Below are 21,432 nucleotides of genomic sequence, written 5' to 3' on the forward strand. Positions count from 1 at the left end.
GTCCATGCAGCTGCTGGATGATCAAACTCAAATTCTAGACAAGCAGATTGGCATTCTTCATCTTCCAGACATTCATGCATATGTCAGTTTCTCTTCCACTTCAGCCCCTGGGCATGTTATCACCTCCCAAAAAGAAGCAGAGGATTTACGTGGCAGCTGAAAGCTTTTCCCAGACCAGTACCCCTGAACGAAGACCTCCAATTTCACTTGAGTGAAGTCTGATCCGTCTCCTCCGACATCTTGAAGCCATGTGCGGCACTGCCAGTGTTTTCAAACCAAAAGCAAGAAGGAAGTGGAGCGATTTTAGTCATTTAATATCAAAAAATATCTTCACACACAGCTGGAGAATGCACACAGCTATGCTGAATAACTCCATCAGATCAGATCATATAGGAAGTGAAGGCAGTGAAAGCAGGTGCTTATCAGGAGGAGGTTTCTGAGTTAGTGCTGACAACAAGTGAGTCAGTTTGTGTGCAGGACAAGACAGATCAGGTGTCACGCAAACTTTCTCCCTTTATTGTCTTCCTGATGACAGATGCTTGTTCCAAGCTGGTAACACTGCACTAGCTGACTTTAACAAAGTGCAAGTGCAAACTTTATAAAACTCAGGAAGGAGCTAAATAATTGATCACCTTTCATTTCATTTTAGCAAGGTTTTAGTGGACATTTATATGCAGAGCACCTTCACTTGTGCACATTTACTAAAAAAAAGTCAATCAATATTTCTCACATTTCCTCTATTCAACTACATAGCTTTTTTTTTCTTGCATTTCTCTAAAACAGACAATCTGAACTGTAATTGCTTTATAATTGCTACAGTTCTGCTGTGAACACTCTTTTTTTTTCAAGGCAGAGCCCAAAAAAAGTGGCTAGTTTCCTCCAGAAAGCCCTGAAGTATCCCAGCAAAGCTTTTATTTCAGAACCACATGGCTCATACAGCAGGAAACTATGAATAAAAACTAGGCTGGGAAACATTAATAATTTTTACACTCGGACACAGGAAAATGAGACCCAGACCTGGATTGCGTCAGTAAACTAAGTCATGTTACATATAAAAATGCAATTTAAATTATGGGGAGTTTCCCTCAGGTTCTTGTAATTTCTGAACCTAGCAGAAATGTAGGAGTATTTTGAATCTATCTTAAAACTTTTATAACAATGGAACATCTGGGTGACATGGATGTCGTCATGTAAAACTAAAGTTAAGATTGACTGAGTATTGCACATGTTTTTAGTTTTCTGGCACTCCTACCACTTTGTAATTGTCTTTTTGATTTAGCCTAGCTCATACAATTAATACATAATTTGTTAGTTTGTCCAGAACCTCTAAAAATTAATTTTACAAAGGTCAGCAAGATATTTTACCCACATAATCCAACAATAATACTTTATTTTGAATTCCAGAGGCATTCCCACTATTAAGCAAAGTTTAAAAAAATTATGCAAGCACTATGTGCTAATAATGTTGACAAATAGCTTGAGCAGTAAGTTTAGACTTATAACAGGCAGAATAACTCTATCAAAACCTATTTAAAAAGAATTTGCAGCGAAATGCAAAAGTCTTTGCAACCTTTACACATTTTTCCATTTTGCTGAGACACAGATATGACTTTAATGTGTTTTATTCAACTTACCAGTGCACCCTACAGCTCTGAGCATTTTAGAAGCGTGAAAAGATAAAATAAAAAAGAAAGACACAAACATGAATCAAGGTCCTCTTGACCGAGGGCTAAAAATGAAGACACAATATGAGAGGCTGAGGTTCACCCTTTTCCTAAACATATAATCTGAGTTATAAAGGATTGGTTTAGATAAAACGGGAAGGGATTTCAGATGCTTCACTATTCTGCAAATTTAAAAAGCTTTTTTACTCTTAGACGACTGCCAAACCACTGTTTATATTTCACTGGCATTAATGACCAGACTATCACTGCCTTCCAATGTTTTTGCAACACTTACAAAACTGTAAAGATCTTTCTTTTAGGTAGCTCGCATGATTTTAAATATAAATCGGTATCATTTTGATGGCTGGAAAAGCAGAACATAACCAGCAGCCAAAACACAATCGATGACAAGTAACATCCTGAAGGATGAAAAAGATAAACAGACTGGCGTTGCTCAATAGTAGAAGAGGCACACTTGTACTTCCTTGTTTTCACCTCTTTTTTTTGTCCCATTTTACTTTGCCACCTCCTCCTCTACCACCACCACAGGCCACTTTGCTTTGATTCAGCGCTGTATCTGTATTTTAAATGACTCAATTACATGGGATCCCGCAGAGAAAATTACGGGTGGTTTCCACTATTTCTCTCCACTGGGACACCAAGACCCTTTCCGTGGCTCCAATAACCCCCCTCCCATTCTCCATCCCTCTTTCCTTGCCGCTCTCTCCACCTGTCCTATTATGTTCCACTCCCACAGTCGCCAGTTTTTCTTGATAAACATCCGCTATACCGGGTGTATCGGAGACTGACAGGAAATAATAGCTAAATGGTCTTGTTTGTGAGCTCTCTGCACAGTGAGCTGACAAAAAAAGGCGCTTTTCAAGTAATTCTTCTGCTGTCACCACAAAACAAGCTGGCGCAAAGAGTTTCTTAAACCTGAGACGAGATACCGCTCAGACGCAAACGGCAGTCATGACAGTGATAAAAGCATATCAGCAGGCAGAGCTCCATAGAGGAGCTTTTTTTTTTTATTATTCATCCAAACCGAAGCAGATATGTGATTCTTTTCGGCACTTTAATCCCACAGCTTGCTTTGTTGTGAGGCATTTTAAAAGAAGTAAGCTTTCATCCTCTCCATTGGTGTTGAAGATGAAACCCTCTGCCAAGTTGTGTCACTCAAACTCGCTGAGTTGAAAAGTGGCTGGATAAGCTTTAATAACCATGAAATTCATGAAGCCATTCGTATTGTGCACATAAGTGTGAAACTGTTAGTAATCTAAACCCACACGTTACACGTGGAAATCAAACTAATTGGAATTGCAGTATTTATGATACAAATCAATCTCCCCAAGTGTGTATGTTTATTAATGAGCTACATTTAACATTTAGCATCGTATGTCGTTTCAAAAAACTGATTGGATGTGCAAGAAATAAAAGCAGGAATGACTTGAGCAACCGCCTCCACTCACCAGCAGAAGTTTGTGAAATGGGCAACATGTAGCATTTCTCAGGGCAGCACAGTCTTGGGGCAATTTTTTCTTTTCATCTGTCAGTTGTGTCCCAAATAGGTTTTCTGTTGATTGAGTGTAAAAAATGTAAGAAAGCATGAAATGTTGGCTAAAGTTGCTGTCTGATTTATTTCCACAAACTCAAAGCTTGAGTAAAATACATTTTTTTCTGTTGTTTTTAGAAACTGAGACGACATTTGATCATTTTCTGAAGCCCAAATGGATAGGATAAAGGATAACGCCTCACTAAAGCAAACAAACATGGAAGTGAAATATATCATTTTGATGATCACACTCACATATACTAAAATCTATCAGTCTGAATGGTAAATTCAATCTGTTAAAAAGTCTAAATTGAATACACTATGTTTATATGAAATACTGAAGGCTTTTTGTATCTTAAATTTCAGAATATCAACAACTCACTTTTGTTGGATAGTGGTGGAGATTGCATCGACGTCAATCACTGATTTTTACCATAAAATTTTTAATATTCAAATAAGTGTAATAGATTCTTCTGTAGAGTATTGAATTCTTGTTTCTGGAAGCTGAGCTCAAACTTTATTAACTCCAAAATACAAATGCAGAAGTGAGTGTTTAAAAAGATGAAAGTGCTTCAAAATTTCTGCACTGAAATGTCAAAAGAATTTTGACATTTCAGTGCTCTTCCCATGGAGAGCATGTTTTACTCAACCTTTTCATTTGAACTAAATGCATGTGAAGAAAAAGTTTAAAGTCAAAAATAAGTGAAAGGATTGAATAGCTCATTTTAGGCTTAGCTGTATGAACTGGACCAGGCTCAGAAGTGAATCCAGAATATTCAGGAGAAGCAAAAGAATAACTAATTTCAACAATGACCAAACAGAAATAAGAAACATATCTCCCTTTTATACATAATATTTACCAGGCTCAGTTATGAAAGCCAGTTAAACACCCAACCAAAACAGCTTCTATACCCTGTGGTGTAATTCAGCTGCCATCAGAAGACATTGCATTACCATCCATCATAACACACACCATTATGACCAAATAACCAGGGTCATTAAACATTTACATCAGCTGTGGGGCTCGCCGAGTCTGGAGCAGATGAAGCTACCAGCATAGAGACTTGAAGCCTTTCACTACTTTGCAGAGCAACAGATCGAAGAGCATAAAATGTGTGTTCTCGCAAACAAACCCCACTAGTGCCCCCCCAGGAGGGGAAAGGGAATGGGGAAGCCGCAAGGAGATAAATTTATTGATTTAAGATCTACATGCTGTGTTGGTGTTCACTCAGGGGAAATAGAACAACAGTGATGTGAGCGACATTTTCTTGTTTAGGGCTGCTTTGATGTGGAAATGGTAAAAAATAAATTAGCGATAATAATGTAAAGCCGCATTTCAGAAACTACAAGATTTGCTTCCTAAACAAACATTTTGATTTTCATTTTGATGTATCGTTAGCTGCCTATAAGAGTGACAGGAAACTTCTGAGAGAAAATGTCAATTTTCAGAGGAATGAATTTGCTTAATTTTCTTAATGTTCCAAGATTTGAAACACATTACATCCAAACCATAATGCAATTTATGACTATTTATGTGCAATGAAGTGGAAAGTAAATTATAAATTTTTGTAAAAAAAAAAAGTTTTCTGATGAAGATCTGAAAAGTCCGATGTGGATTTGAAATCTGCTCCATTTCCGCCGAAAGTCTTAAAGTAAGACATTTGAAATAGAAAGTATAATTTTCTGTTCACTTGCAAATATGGACATCGATTAGGCTCTCCCAAATGTATTACTAGCTTAAAAAGATTCAGCAAATCTTAAGCTTTAACCAGAAAAATATGGTGTGTATTAATTTACTTATTTGGGGGATTTCTGAAAGCCGTCCGCTGCACCGGATTTTATTGAGGGGTGTCAGTGAAATAGGGGTTAAAACAATGGGACTTTCTTTCAGGATCTTATTAGAAAAAAAATACAATCTTTGAAAAACAGATATGTTATTTCTACTTGACATTAATTCACTACTTTGACTAGGCCTGCTAGAAAACACTTCCACCAAAATGTATTCAAAGTTGTGGTAGACGTGTGACAAAATGTGAAAAACATTCAAGAAGCATGAATGACTTTCCGAGGCACCGAGCGTCCGTATTTAAGCTGAAACAAATAAAAAAAAATTCCCTTTTGTGACCTATTTTAGATTAAGAATAAAAATATATGAACTAAACTCAGATACAGATGTGGCTTAAAAACATATTTTATAAATCACAGTTTTGATTATTTGTCTGACGAACAAAAAATATGCTGATTTCAAAAGGTGAAACTGGTATGTCTCTCAGACATGGAAGGTGAACAATGTTAAAGCGCAACATTAAAATAAATTCCCCTCTTTAAGTCTCGGGAAACACAATCGATTCTAGTCACCCCAGGAGAGGCTGCAGACTCCAGACTAGTCGATGTTCGCTGGTAGTTGAGCTTCATTTTGTTGTAACAGGAGAAGGGGAAGTCCTCATACTCATTGACCCTTTTAGGTGGCCAAGACTAAGCAGCAGGCAAAATATTTCTATTTTTCTATCAATATTTTATCACCAGCTCAGGACAAACAAAGCCAGGGGCTTTGACCGTAATGGTCCCATCTGTCTATAGATTGTCAGGACATCACTGTATGGGTGTCCTTTGACACCAGAAAATAAGCTTCTACATCAAGGTGGAAGCACACACACACACACACACACACACACACACACACACGCAAACAGGAGTCACGGATGTTGGCGAGCCTGGAAGGCAAAGAGTATCCTGCTTTAATCTGATGGTTCCTCACAGATGGTCTCTTGATGTTGCAGCAGGAGATCAAGTTTCAGGAGTATGAATGAAGCACACATCTGAGCTATTAGGACAGATCAGCTCTGTCAGAGCATGAGTGGCATTTAAGCCATGGGACACAAGCAATAGAATTGATTCACAAATTAATACAACAAATGCTTCTCCTTACGCAACCAGTGTTCAGCCAGACTTGGCTATCATGCTAAGAGAAGGTTGCGTAAAACGCCATTATTGTAAATTGAAGCACTTATCATCAATTATTACAATATGTCCTGATCCATTTGATGTTACGGATGAAAATAAAATGTGCAATTATAAATATTTGATTGAACTGCAAGCCTGCAGGATTAGCATCCTGGCCTATAAATCGCTCTTTGTTAGGAATAAGGGAGTGACCTCATCATCTTCACCAGGCCCATTAGCTTTCTGTACTAACCTCCTGAGATCTGCCCATTAACCCCTTATACCTGCTAAGTAAAGCAGCATTAAGTGAAATGTGGAAACACAACTGGCAGTTTATTCAGATATAACTAAAAACAAACAGGTAAACCGTGCAAAGGGAATAAGAGGGACCATAAACCTCCAGAGGTTGGATTAATCTAAAATCTAGGCAGGACGTTAATGTGGAAAATTGTTGCACATTCATATTGCATGCATCTCACGGAAACCTTCATGAGAGCTTAGATTACACAGCAACCATGGGGATGGAGAACCACTTTGACATCTAATTGGTTGTAATTAACTCTGTATGGTCATTGTTCCGCCTCTCATTGTGTTTTAAGAGTAAAGGTCACAGAACATGTGATACTTTTCTACTCTAACTGGGAGATGAAGAGCACAGATTGGATGACCACAAAATATCCTGATGGGTTGAAGACAGCACATTCCTGTAGGCTTTGTTTAGTCGGTTGTTTCTTTTGTTATCCAACAAATAAGTCAGTGTTGTTCCGTAGAAAGACAGCTATGTCTTAAAACATGGTTTTAGGTCTGATTTCAGCATTAAATTATGTTTTGTTTCTCTGCTGGGCTCTGCTAGGTTCAAAGTAATTTCCATAAATTGTAACTATGGACTACTTGCTTCCTTAATGTGAAAAGTTTTAGAGGCATATTTCTGGTCAAACTGCTCACAGTCTAAAACACTAGCTGTGTTTTAATACAATCAGTTCTTGATTTACAGGCTTGATTTTTTTTTTGCCGAATGTGTCAATATTTTGAAAAATATATATTTTTCTTTCCCAAACTGTAAAAATGTACTTTTTTTTAAATCTAAAATTGTTTCTTTCACTATGTACTAATATAATTCACCTTCTGTGTGGAGACCTTGTAATATATGATCAAATGATCCGGTTGTCTTTATCCAATGTGAAAACAGAAAAACTGTTTTTTTTTGAGAGTTGAGGGAAAAGTTTTGAAAAAGGTAATATTCAGGCAGATGTTGTTTACAGATGGTTAAGAAAAGACCATTAGAATGTTCTTATCTAAATGCCAGAAAAATGTACCTCAGCAAATCAAATATAAGTTTTCTCACAATATTACATTTAGGTCTGTATCTTGACTCAATGAATGAATTAAATAAATTGGTTCAGAGGTTAAAATTACTTTGAAAAATTAATGTTTTGATTCATTTTCAAGAGGGTTTCACCTGGTTTCACCCTCCTCAGTATGTATTCTCCCTCCTGGCTACAGGTCATTGTCAGGACTATAACCATACAGCTTCATCATCCGATTATTCCCAGTGTCATGGCTGTAATTTAGATTTTTCCTGTGTACCTCCTGTTTGGATATCATTCACTGTTATGGTCACCCAGTTTTTGCAAGTCGGACTCCAACATTTTTCACGGATTGAATGTTTTACAGGTTGAATGCACTGCCTGCCAGCCTTCTCCTCGCATTTATGTCTCCGTCATGAAGAAACATGATCATAATATAATAACCTTTGCATTTAACTTTTAGGCAAATAGAAAAAGAGTCTTTATTACTGGGTGGATTTTTAGTATTTACTGATAAACTGCAATGTCAAAAGTTTGTCTCAATTGCACGCTAAGAAATGGCTTAGAAATTTTACAACTTCTACCATCACAAAAATCTGAGTCAATGACTTCTGGGTTCCCTCTCACTGCCAGTGGCCCTGCCCTGTGCACTTCATTTCAGGAGGTCACGGACCCTGATCCCGAACAAAAACCTCCTTTGTGGGAGCACTGTTGGAAGAGTGACAAGGACTTGAAGGTTAGCCTCCTAAGGAGGTTGCACAGGATTGTCCATTAGGGCTCTGGCCTGTATTGCTGCCGACTTTCATGTCGCACTATTGTTATACGGCTCTCCCCTGAGAGGTGGACACCGAGTGGGTAATGAGGGGTAATTGGTCCAGGGTCAAGGATGATTAATTCCCGCGGTCAGGTGTCGAGCAGTTTTCATACCTGGCTGGCTGAGTAGCAGGTAGGAGGTGGAATATGAGATGTGGTAAATGAGTATGAAAGTGGACGTGTAGCAAGGAACACATGCACAAAAATGAGTGGGGGTAGGTCTTAAACAAACAAACAAAAAAAAACCTACTTTTTGTAAATTAATAAACTCACTACTGCATTTATACAAAGTTCCCCCGTGAATTTTCAGGTTTCCAGTTAACCTGAAAATTGGTTAAGCTTGATCAAATTTTGTTTGCAACAAACTATCTTGTAATAGCAATAAGACAAAAAATATATCAAAAGTTTATCTATCCAATTTTTTTAAACACCAAAGCTACAAAACTCTATTAAGAAAACCAAGAAATTTGAATGGTTGTGAGACAATTTGGGCTGATAAAAATGATTATAATATGAACAAAAAAAATGATTAAAAACTACAAAGAGATGTAATAAATACAAAAAAAGACATAAAGGCAAAATCTTACTACAAATTAACACATTTTTAGAGACACTTTCTCTTGTCTCTGTAAAATATATATAAAGCTGCTGTTGTATTAGTCCAAAAAATTCCAATGGATCACCAGAAAAAACGTTAAAAGGTCACAAATAGCATGATGCCAGACCGAATGTGCTGAGCCTCTGTTCATGTCCCACCTTCCTTCCCTTCAGCTTGAATAGCTCATCTGAATACGTCTCCATCCATCCTTCAAATCCAACCAAGCAATTTTGGACACTGATTATCCCAAAGCCAGTGCATGCGTGACAGTAAATGCAGGGGCTTGGCTGGTAATTGACCAGGCAAAGACTGAGACGCCTGCCGTGTAATTGAACAGAGGTTGAGGGGGCATTGCAGGACTGAAAGGGTCTGAGGGTTCCTCACTGCCCATTAGACCTGGCAGGGGGTCCCGTGTGCTTGTGAACTTTATCATGAGGCCCACGGCGTATCAGGCGCTTCAGCGCAGGACTGACACCTTTCAGTGGCAGGGATGAGGGCGTGGCAGCGAGGCAGCTGTGAGGGTTCAAATATCGTGGAGCGTAAGACAAGCTAAGTCATTATTACAGCCATCAGAGCAGATTGTAGAAAGATGGCCAGGCATATTTACCAAAATTATGAATAGAAAGAAACATGGATCTATTTTATCTTGTTTTGAAGCAGCCAAAGGAAGCATTAGTCACAAATATTTCACCTATTTCAGATGGACGTTTTTAAGAATTTGGTTATGTAAACAACACAGTTGTCTTTTTTTGTACCATGCCTTGATGCATTGAATTACATAGAAACACCTTTTATAGCAACTTAACACATTTAAGATGTCGATTTCATAACTCAGTCAGCCTTGACGCAGATTCTAAGTTGGATTTGGGTCTTAACTTTCACCAGGTCATTTTAATGTGAATTTGCTTTGATTTTACACCAACACAGTGTGGCTCTGGCTGGATGTTTAGTCACTTTTAGGCCAGAGGGAAAACCTCCGCACGAGTCTTCAGTCTTGCATTTTCCAACAGGATTTGCTCCAGAATTGATCTCAACTCGGCTCACATCAGCTGTGAGCTGCTTCCCTGTTGCTACTAAAACAAAGCAACGCTACAGGACAAAGCACAATTAAAAGTATGTTTAAGTATTAATTTTTCTTGCTGTGTCTCTATCACTGTTTGTGGCAAACTGCACAGGGGATTTCTTTCAGTCTTAGGGTGTTTTTTTTCTTTTTTTTTTTGTCTTTTGATTTAGGAAAACACAACAAATAGTTGTCTTGTTGACAAGTTCCCCACCTGAATTATGAATCTCTTTTTATGTTTTTATTTCTACAAATGTTTCAAATGCATCATCATTATAGTAAATTACTAATACCACTACTTTGTGCTAATCGACCATATAAAATTCCTATAAAACATTGTCATCTGGTAATATTATGACTTTTGCTAGGCATTGTAATCCCTCAAAAAACATGAAGACAGAGCCTTCCCATACTGTGCATATGAGCAGTCTGAGAGGCGTTCCCCTACTCTATAAATCTAGGACCCGACGCTGAGCAATAAAATATACATATGTGACCCGATTGGTTTTCCTTCCGATTGACTTGAGCCGTTTGTGCTCAGAAACAGCCTCATCACTTCTGCTCCAGCGGTCATCATCAGTGATCCATCAGTCTGTGCCGGCCTCCATCTGCATATCGTTAAGATGATGCAGCGTCTTCGAGGTTATTGAGCACAACAGTTAAACAGGCAGGCGGCAAAAACAGGACGACTATTTCACACCTTCAATGACTGATCTACTTGGAAAAAATAAAAACAGTGTATATAAATTCATAAGTATCTGCAGATTTGACTGTTAGGAGATTAAAGATTTACATATCATCAACAGATGCTCTCAAAGATGAATGCGAGCTTTTCTTTTTATGGAATCATCATGAAACATAAAGTTTCAGTAATTCTTACGTTCAATTCCAACCAAATGTCCAAAACATTCATCTTCAAACAAAATAAAACTACTTCCTTCTTTGTAGGTAACATCTGAGAGTCATTAACATTTCAGTTTGTCATAAATTTGGCCACCCTAACATGAATTCAATTTGGAGGAGTTGTGGTAAGAACACCAGCTGACAAGTAGCAGCATCATGCTGAGGGGTTGTTTTGCTACCGTTTGTGCAGACAAAGGGAATGTAATATGAAGATGGAAAACTACCTCGCGTTTCTTCATCGTTGCCTTACAAGCTGACAGAAAAACAAAACCATATGCAGCACAAATTATTGTTTACAATGGATAAAGTAAACTAATGTAGCATTTGCCAGAAAACCAAGCAAGTTAAAGGAGTTCCAGTATTTCTGACAAGAAGAGTGATAAAAAAATTACATTGTTTGCCTATGACTATGTATAAGACGAAATAACCAATTATTTTTCAGTGTATCTAATTGATTGCAGAAAAACAACACATTCAAGCTTGAACACCCAAGTCTTGCTGCTCAAATGATTAAAGTTGTATATTTTATTATTTCTTACCAGACCAGCTCAAATTAACAATCAATAGTGTTTTAACAGTTCTACTAATGGTAGTTACAAAGCTAAACCTCTAACCAAAAAATGCATGTATTAAGAAGAAAACAAACTTGGTAGCTAAAATACTAAGTATTATATCAAACATCATGATTAGTACCCATTAGAATATATTTTGATTTAATTTTATTTTGATTTATATTTTGATTTAATTTTGATTTAAATTACAAGTTTTTCTAAAACCTGAACATCTGAGAAACAGTTTCGATGATAAGAGGCTATTGTGCTTACAGGCTGACACAACTGCACAAGATAATAAGCCAAGAGGTCGACAATGGAGGAACAAAGTCTAAACCTATTAAGAGTTTAAGACACAGTGGCAACATGGAAGAAGAAAGAAAGATGGTTCAACAGTTACTGCTTGCTGCCAGAGAAACCCTGCAAACGATGATGCTCTCTTAGCCTATGAAGGAAGAGAGAATACCAACTTTTAATTGAACTTGTAAAACTTTTTCCATATGTATAGAAAGTAGTTTTGGTTTCAAGTAATGCTAACCTGACAGCATTAACCCTTATGAATCCGGAGGCGTCACCAGGGTCGTAGTCTCCTTGTACATCCATGCTGAAGAGAAAATAAACAGAAAAACACATGAGATAATGCTTTACGTTCTGTACAATTTGTAAACAAAAGCTGTTGTTTTATAGAAATGAATGACATTTCTGTGTCATAAAACAAATGGTCAGAAATCACCATATCAACACTTTAATTGAAAATGGATGATTGCATTGGAAATGTAAAATTAGAATCAATAATAATCATACTAGTAGTAATCAAAATGCATCTTACTGATTAAACAAATCTGTTTGATTTTTCCAGCTTAGAATCGTACACTTCCACGTACGAACACAAACCAGCATAAATCCTGGTTGGTGAATGACAAGTAAAAGCAACAACAGCCAAAGAGAAATAAATTCAACTCCAATGTTCAGAGATACGTGGTCTCTTCAGCTCTCTTGAAAAAAAAAAAAAAAAAAGTTCCTATTGACTTCGTCTAAATGCACCTGTTTGGTACTGTTTGTCCTGAATGATGGAGAATCAATACAGCAAAATGAAAACATGTTCATGTACACAAACGCTCCAAAAAAAAAAAAAAAAAAAAAACCTCCATTAAAAATAATTTAAAACTCACAAACAATCAAATCGCCTCATCTGTAAGCCACTAGTTGTGTTGATTTTGTAATCTGATGTTTGTCTTCCACTTTTCCAAAGAAAAGTAGTGAATACATAACTTATGCAGGGGTCTAATGTTAAGACCGCTCTTTGTATAGACACCTCAGCGAGCGTCTTGCAAAGAGTGCCGCGTAATTACAGCAGTTTCTACCTGCAGTGTTTAATACACTCTCTTACCGAGTCCTCTCCTCCCTGAGACACCCCCACGTCCCGGCGTACAGCTTGCACTCATTCTTTAAAAGCACTTAGCAAAAGAGGAAATTGCCAACAAATGATAGGATAAACATTATAAAAAGAAAGGACGACAACTAAATCATCAACTCTCAATACAAGGCTCCCTACCCGGCACCTGAGGGCCATTATGAGCAAGTGGCTACAAAGAATACGCCACTTTGTGTGTGTGTGTGTCTGTGTGTGGAAGTGTGTGTGCGTGTAAGCATGTGATTGTGTTTTCCTTTAAGAAACCCTGCAGTCTAATTGAGAATAAAGCCGGCCAGGAGCGAGGAGGGTGACATTTCTGTCTCAGACGGGTGTGGTGACGGGCTGTATTACCACTGCGTTAATGACGCCGTTTACTGTTGCCTGTGGAGAGCCAACAGGATGTCGGTGGGGGTTTCATGCCTAATCTGGTCCCTCTGCGTGTGTGTGTGTGTATAGATGAATGTGGCAAGATTTTGTGAAAAGTGTGCACTGCTTTCAGGTGAGTCAAAGCCAGGTAAACGCATATGTTATTGACAAACCACACATTCTTGATGATTTGAGCTTTTAATAGTTTTCCATAAATTTGCAACCTGACTTATATGCCTAGACAACAAAGCACAAATGTATTCTCATTTCTTCCTTTAATAAATAAAGACAGAAAAGTAATTATACTTTCTAAAACATTGATTTCAACACTCCAAGTGTTGCATTTGAAGCACACCTGATGCAGCGAATGAAACCACTGATTGGTTTCATCGGGCGTTCCTGAAACTACCACTGATTTGCAAATTTGGGCTCTTAAGAAGTCAGTTTAGCAAGTTGAATAACAATAAGACTGCAGCAGTCATTGAAAGAGGTGTTCATGTTAAATTTCTATAAAGTCCTTATAACAGCAGTTCTTGTGAAACATGTTTATTGGAGGAACATTTATTTTTGTCCCAATGCACCTAATTTGAAGTGAAGATTGAATAACTTTGGATCTAACTGTAAAATAAATCTTTATTTGCACTTTTCAAAAAACATCCTAAAACATTAAAAACTCTCTAAGGAGTGTTCAGGAATGTGATAAACTGGAATTTAAGAGTTTTTCTGCAGGGACGTTCAAGAAATGTCTGGATAGTCAGTGCAACATGGACCATTATTGTGGACCTTTTCCCACATATGTTTTTTATAACATAATGTTTCATTGTTTATATATACCTTTTCATAATTTTATTGTATTTTTTAATTTTGGAACACATTCATATGGTTTGACTGATTAATAAACAGGCCACCTGACAAAATTGTTCATTTATATTTGATGATGACAATATTGACCAAGACATAAAGAAACAGGTGCTGCTTTAGTAATGCATGTTTCTGGGTAATCCTATCAACAAAACTATCACTGCCATGACCTCTGTGTACACTTTCCAGGATAATAAAATCAGGTTTTATTGGAACGGTTTTTTCCTCCCCATTGTTGCCGCATGCTTGCTTAAGATGATGATAGGTGCAAAAACAGCAAAAAAAAAAAAATCAGCTAGACTTACTTTGATAACATTTACCAAATCGCATTTGATAATTTACTATCTTTAACTGTATTCTATAATATTTTGGAGTGAATTGAACTGTAAATAAATCTCATTATATATCAAAAATGTATTAGAATGAACCGCAATCTAACCCTAACGTCTGTGTTGACTTTAGGGAACAAATATGATACAACGTTGTGTTGTTCCAGCTCAAAATGCAGATAAAGACCGACTCTAATTTATCTAAAGAGAGACTCAAGTTTGTATGTTTTCCTGAAACAAAAGCATTCTTCTGAAAAACTGCATGTAACAGATCGAAGCAGCTGAGTACAGTGTCAGTTTATCTCTTTTCTTCTCGAAAAATGACTAACTCTCTGTAAGTGATAAATTACTGGGCCTTTCTTTGGGTTTATAGAGCTGTGTTTCTCACTGTGGGAGCCATATTTTCGTCCCCTTTCCTCTGACCTGCTTAACTACCATGACACCCAGCTACTTTTCTCCTAAAAGCCGGGCAAAATCACTTTTCTCCTCTAGCTGAAAACACCATTAGCTCTCTGACTCTAGGGTACAACTGAAGTGTGTGTGACTTAAGTGGAGATGGAGAGCCATATGGAGAGGTTTTCCTTTGGTCAGTGCTGAGCCTGCCCAGAGGGCATCAAGGGTCAGTCGCCTGAACAAACCCACTGTTACCACAGCTAAGAGGGCATGGCGGGGGGCAACGAAGGGGTTTGGAGAGGGAGCTGCCCTGCAGGCTATGGGCGCTACATTTCTCTGATGTCTTTGTGAGGCAGGGTCAGTTTAGCATGCTGATGTTGGGGGTCATCAGAGAACTTGAGTGGTGAACATGTGGAATAGCCACACTGTGCCCTGAACAGCCACACAAGCAACACATGTCAGGTAGGATAAACGAATGCCTTCATTAAAGCTATTTCACACACACACGCACGCACACACACACACACTGTGTTTACCTGACCAACTCCTCGTTGTACAGCGACTTTGGCGACTCTCGTCCCAGGAGGTAAACCTGTCCCTTGAAGACAGACAGCTGGACTTTGCCCTCGACGTTTTCCTGAGACTTGGCTATGCAGTGTCGCACAAAGTCACATTCTGGACTGTACCAGAAGCCTGCGATGGAGACAGCAGTGAGGGAAGTGTCACAAAAGATTGATATTTCTGATTTTAGTCAATGTCATTGAACACGGAAAACAAAACTGTTGTAAGTTATTTTTTTTCCGCTGCACATTAGTATTAGGAATCACACGCGAAACATCGTATGGGTTAAATTATTAACTATTTTAGTTATCAATTAATCTATTATCACTGTTGATCGATTAACTGGATAAAAACAAATGGCACATTCTGCAGGTTTTTCATTTAAAACTCTTTTGTACAATATTAAAAGTCCATTAAACATGCAAATAAACAATTAAATTCCTTTTTAAAATTAGAACATAAACAGTTTAGTGCCTAAAATGCAATAACAACATTCCTTTAGTGAATGCCTCATCATTTGTAGCAAAGGATGCATCTGAATCTGAAAAATACTAACATAAGAATGTGGAAAACTCAACTCTTTCTGCTTGACTTCACATACAAGCTGTGAAAATGTTGTTTCAGGAATTGGGTTGAGTCAGTATACTCCAGTTAATGATCAAATGATTACTGAGTTAGCTGATGATTATATCAACAATCTATTCGTCATAATTAATCCAATTAGTCATTGCAGCTCTAATTATTAATTCGGGCTGTGAGATAAAATATAATATATCAGTGGTAATAATCAGTGGTCTGAAAAATTCAGGTTTAAAAGCTGTTTCCCTTAGCCCAGAGAAACAATTGGGATTCACTGTCCAATAGAAAAGTAGAAAAAAGGAACCTAAATCTACTTATATTTTGTGTGTTAATTTTACTTTATTGTGCAGCAGCATGAATAATATGCATAACTACATAAAGAAGAACACTGCTCCTTCAAAAACTCCAATTCAAGAAACATGGATTAGTTAAAGCGACATCTTTTATGTGATTCGTCTCCGTCTGTGTCTCTTCATCCCAGGCAAAGTCCACACGCTCCTTTCTTCTCTGGCGTTTTGCAAACCGGATCCATCATCAGAGCTCCGGGACAGATGGGATGGGAGAGGGACGGGTCTATATATGCTCAGAGGTCAGGCACACCCCGCTCAGCAGGGGTCCTCCTCTCATCAGCACCCGACCTCCACCTCATCGTCTGGGTATGTTCAAAGGCACAATGAGCTCCTGCTTTAATTTTCTCAAAATTTGCACGCAGTGCTTAAAAGCGACACTTTACGTATGCATCTTGACTTATTTTAATGTAAATGCTTGTTCTGTCAATATTATGACAAAATGTTTCTCTTTATGGTGAGATAATAACTCTTGGAAAGTAATGAATCTTTAATTTTAAAGGTAATGCAGTGAAACAATTAAGTCTTATTTTGTCCTATGTGCAAACATATGACATAGACCTATAAAATGATAACCACACCCCATCATTTATTTTAATATTTTTAATCTATTTAGCACATATCTGGATACTTCTTCCTAGTCTTGGTAAATAGAGCTGTAAACAGATGCAGAGCAGGTGGATTGTTAACATAAGCTCCTCCACTACCAGCCGTCTGCAATCTGCAATTATTAATGATTTAAACCCACAATGGGTTTAATCTCTGCCCTGCTACTGAATGCACCACCTCTACGTGTGTGCGCGCGTGTGTGTGTGTGTGTGTGGGTGTGTGTGTGTGTGTGTGTGTCAGCGTTTGTCTCCACGTCTCTAGAGGGGATAACTGGAGCGGCCTAGCAGTCGGTCTGTAATGGCACTGATCCTATTATGTGGATGAAGGTGCAGACGACCTGGGACTAGGCAGAAGGGGGGATTAAGACACCTGAGCCAAGAAAAGCTCACAAACATGTGCAAACTTACTGACCGTGCTGTGGGTGTGTTTGCATTTGTACATGGCAAGTTTGGCCCTCACATCTGTATGCTAAAAATGAGAATTAGTGCACTGAAGAATAAGCTATTGAAACACTTGACGGACGCTTACCATTGTAGACAAGTTCTGAGAACTTGACGCCAAGTCCCTGTTTGATCCGTCGGACCTCCTTGTCCATGGTAAATGTCTCGATGTCCAGATGGGCTTCCAGCAAGATTGTGCCTCCAGGAGTTTCATATATCCCTGACAAAAAGAGAGAAAAAAAAATACATGAATTACATTAACTGGCAGAAGTTTTTATATTCATCTACTTTTTGAAAGAAATGCCAGTGGAAATTATTGGAATTTTACTTGGTAGAAATTTTCTGCAAATTCTTCATCAGTTTTGATAAAGATTCTCAAATAGATCTGTATTTGTAAAAAAAAAAAAAAAAGGCATTCTGCCCTATTAATATGTTTTAATCTAAAACTCCCCTTTGCAGCTCTGGGGCTCCAGTCTCCAGTTTTTAAGCTCTACTTAATTCAGCAGCATTGCCTGCATTTATAAGAATAAATCTTTTCATCCACCATACTGTATTCTCTCAGCATGATGCTGTCACCACTATATTTTACCATGGACATATGTTTTTGGTGATGTGAAGCATTTTTTGCAACACATATTTTGCATTGAGGCATTTACTATGTCCCTAAATGTAAGTGCTGTTGCAAATTTTAAAGAAAACTTCTCATAGATTGCAGAATGCTCCATAGGAAGACATAAGATACTGTTTTTTAGATTCATCTAACTTAAACTTCATCACAACTTCATCATGCCTGATCTGTCTGGTTTGTTTATTAGTCTTCATGCTGCTGTTTTCTCACTAACAATCCTTAACAAAATTACACAGTTTGGCAATTGTTAGCATTGCTGTCTTGCAGCAAGACGGTGCTGCATTCAGGCCAAATCAGGGAGCTTTTATCTATGGAGTTGTCTTCCAGAATATGAAGGAAGAATCAATTCAATTAGGCAATTTCTCAAGGCAATCTGTTGCACTTGACTTTATTTAGAGACATCACAATAAGGGGGACTGAATGCAAATGCATCTACTACTTTTTTTAAATGTATTTTTAAAGAATATTATTAACTTTCTAGTTCACGATTATGCAACTTAAAATGTCCTTAAGTTTCTGATTACAATGTGATTTAATGTGAGAAAAAAAAAGGAACTTAGGAAATTATTCTGCCTGTAAGGAGATTCATGTCGGCTCTACTGTCCTAACACTCTTATTGAAGCTTTGCCATCATTATTTCATTCTTCAACGGCCATTTATGGGCCTCGTTCATCCAAGCAAAGGGCATCAAGCAGCTCTATTAGTCATTAGCGACGTGACTGACAGGCCCTCATAGTGCTCACAAATCATGGACAAGCTTGTCCAGGGTAAATGACAAGTTGGGAGGCCCCTGCCAACCTGGAGTCTGGACCAGGGCCCCATGTACCCTGCAATTTACCCCCTCTGGACAGGGAGGGAGGGGTGACAGGAGAAAAGATGAGGTACACGACAGGAGAAATGAAGCTGTCATTTAAATGTCAGCTAAAACAAAAAGAGGGCAGAGGGAATATAGAAAGGCAGTCTTGACAATGGAGACAAAAGAGACATCTATGACCTCTACTTCTATGAAGGATAAAATCTGGAGAAAGTGAGCACCATTCACTCATTAAATGCATGGCTCCTTACATATTCTGCGACACACAGTTGGGTATCTTGAAACAATCAAGTTGCATTTTGTTCCAATGCCCACAAAAGTTTCTTATCAGATTAGAGAGCTGACGGGTGCAACACATAAACAAAACCAGCTTAGCAAATCTACTAATTGTTTAAAGCTTCAAAAGATCCCCATTTGAGCTGGAATGCTTTGGTGACCAGGCCGCAGAGAGTACACCGGGACATTTCCGTTGTCCCCAATCAGATAAGTTAAAACTGCCCTCAACTCAGATTAAGTGCTGCCAAAAAGAGCTAGCTTAACTGATTGCAGCCCATAATTGGACACTGTCCAGGTAAGCTCCTACAGTGGTGGTTTAGTCGGGCTTAAAGAGACACGACCCTCTGTGGTTTCAGAGATTTTAGTTTTTTATAAAAGGGCTGCAGGTATGCTAACCACTATGCATGGCTTCAGGACAGGATTGAATTCTTCCTCAGCTGATCCCATCTGAGCAAAACACAAGCTTAAACAGGCAGCACACACAGGTCACCGCAAAAAAAAAAAGTATCTCTTAAAGTTTTTCCACATTTGTCAAGTTGCAGCCACAATCATCAGTTTGTTTTATTCAGGCAACATATGAGAGACCAACATAGTAGTGCATTCCTGTAAAGTGTGAGGAAAATGGTCCTTGGTTTCCATTTTTTAAGGATATTTTAAAGTAATAACATGTATTTGTTTTCAGCCTCCTCTACTGCAAACCCTAAATAAAGTCTTTTGCAATCAAATCAATATGGTTGCAATATGACAAATGGAGGAAAATTTCAAGGTTTCTTAATACTTTGATAAACAAAACTGTAAATAAAATGATAAAATATTTCAAGTGAGAAAAGTTTTCTGTCTTGATGTGCTCAGCTGCAGTCTTTGTGGAGTTCTGCAGCAGTTTGACACGCCAGGAGATGAAGAAGTCGTCTGTCTGCTTCTGAGGCCCTCATCGGAGCCCGAGTCAGAGGTTTGACAACACCGTGACAGCCAGTTGGGCACACAGGTTGTCGAATGTTTTGTAGCACTGTGACGAGATTCTAGACAAACCATTTGAGTCCCATCCGCCTCTCTCACCCTGCACAAATAAATATGACCCAAACACAAATAAGTATGACATGTCCCCTGTTCAATCCCTCCCATCATCTATTGTGCTCACACAACTGCCACTCCAGAAGAGGCCAACCTATGCGCTCAATGGTAGCTATTCAACCACTTGGGCACCTTGTGCTCCACCTCTTCCTATTGCTCGCAAAGAGGAAACAGCTTTGATCTTTTGTTCAGCCGACGGGGAGAAAAGTGGGTCTCCCATTTTCCAATTTCTACCTGCCATGTTGTGCCGCGGTCACACTCTGCCGGCCAGTCAATTTGCCAATCACGGCGCATTGCGAGGAGGGGGGAAAGGAGTCCGTGTGTGTCCTGGTGGGCGCATCTTTGCAAAGTCAGGACTGCACACTGGCCTTGTATATCGGCTGCGGTAACACATGTAGAAACCTAACAAAGGAGCTTGATGGTTAAAACTGCAGATAAACATTGTGGGCAAATAGGCAATCCAGAGGAGAACAACATCCTCTTCTCAGTGTACTGTATGCATTTTTCCTAGCGCACAGATGACTGGAAATCACTACGACATCTTAATTCCTGGTGAACGAGAGGAAAAGATGTCTCCTGAGGAGTTTGTCATTCAGCCCGATTTTATGGAAGCAGCAGACCGAGACGTTTAAAGCACTCATGTAAAATAACAGCAAAGTGCATGAAAGCTCTAGATGTAGAAGAGAAATACTGACAAAAAAAGTACTTGGCATCCTGAACACTTACCGGCACCTAAGGTAAAGACGGTTAAAAAGCCACATGGAAAAGAAAAAACAGATATGAAAATCACCAGTGCTAAACTTATTAGTCCACTCCACTGTTACTGTTAATAATTTATACTTTTTGAAAACAGGAGAGCACATAGTTTTAGCTTTTATTTTATTTCACAAGCTTGGGGGATACAAAATTTGCACAATCACTGTAGTCCTGGCTCCTCTGTTAAGCTCTCTTTTCTTTAGAAAAGAAAGAGCTCCCTATATTATTTACATCTGAAGACTGAGAGGTCCACAGCAGGTGTGGAAAACCACAAATGCAAAAATGAAATCATATAAAAATCTATTAATCTCTTCCTGTTAAATAAATAAAAAAATATTACTTTTTTAAAAGTATTTATGTCAGCTTGAGTCATGCAGAACTGATCTGATTGTTTTCATAGCAAAGATCAGAGAAACTGCCTTTTAACAAAAGTACAACCTGTTGCATTCATCTTATCTCATTCATCTAGGTTTTTGGGGTCATCTTACTCTTTTTACAAACATTCCCAGATTGGCTTCATTTTTGTTTGATAAGGAATAGCATAGCTGAATCTTTTGTGTGTTTTTAGGAACTTGAAGTTAGACCTTAGATTATTTT

At 38.2% G+C, this 21,432-nt stretch overlaps 1 protein-coding gene across 1 annotated transcript in view; it reads right to left on the reverse strand.

Moving 5' to 3' along the window:
* Nucleotides 1-10,756: 10,756 nt before the first annotated feature.
* The window catches only part of ass1 (argininosuccinate synthase 1), a 28,115-nt gene continuing 17,439 nt past the window's right edge, over nucleotides 10,757-21,432 (reverse strand). The window contains exons 12-15 of the mRNA XM_055040499.1: nucleotides 17,379-17,510; nucleotides 15,291-15,447; nucleotides 11,930-11,995; nucleotides 10,757-11,836 (exon numbers count right to left, since the gene is read on the reverse strand). Coding sequence (XP_054896474.1) covers nucleotides 11,788-11,836; nucleotides 11,930-11,995; nucleotides 15,291-15,447; nucleotides 17,379-17,510 — 404 coding nt within the window. The 3' untranslated portion in view covers nucleotides 10,757-11,787. The remainder of the gene's footprint in view (nucleotides 11,837-11,929; nucleotides 11,996-15,290; nucleotides 15,448-17,378; nucleotides 17,511-21,432) is intronic.

Source organism: Poeciliopsis prolifica, unplaced genomic scaffold (assembly GCF_027474105.1).
Source record: "Poeciliopsis prolifica strain line A6 unplaced genomic scaffold, Auburn_PproV2 SCAFFOLD015, whole genome shotgun sequence".
Classification (NCBI taxonomy): Eukaryota; Metazoa; Chordata; class Actinopteri; order Cyprinodontiformes; family Poeciliidae; genus Poeciliopsis; species Poeciliopsis prolifica.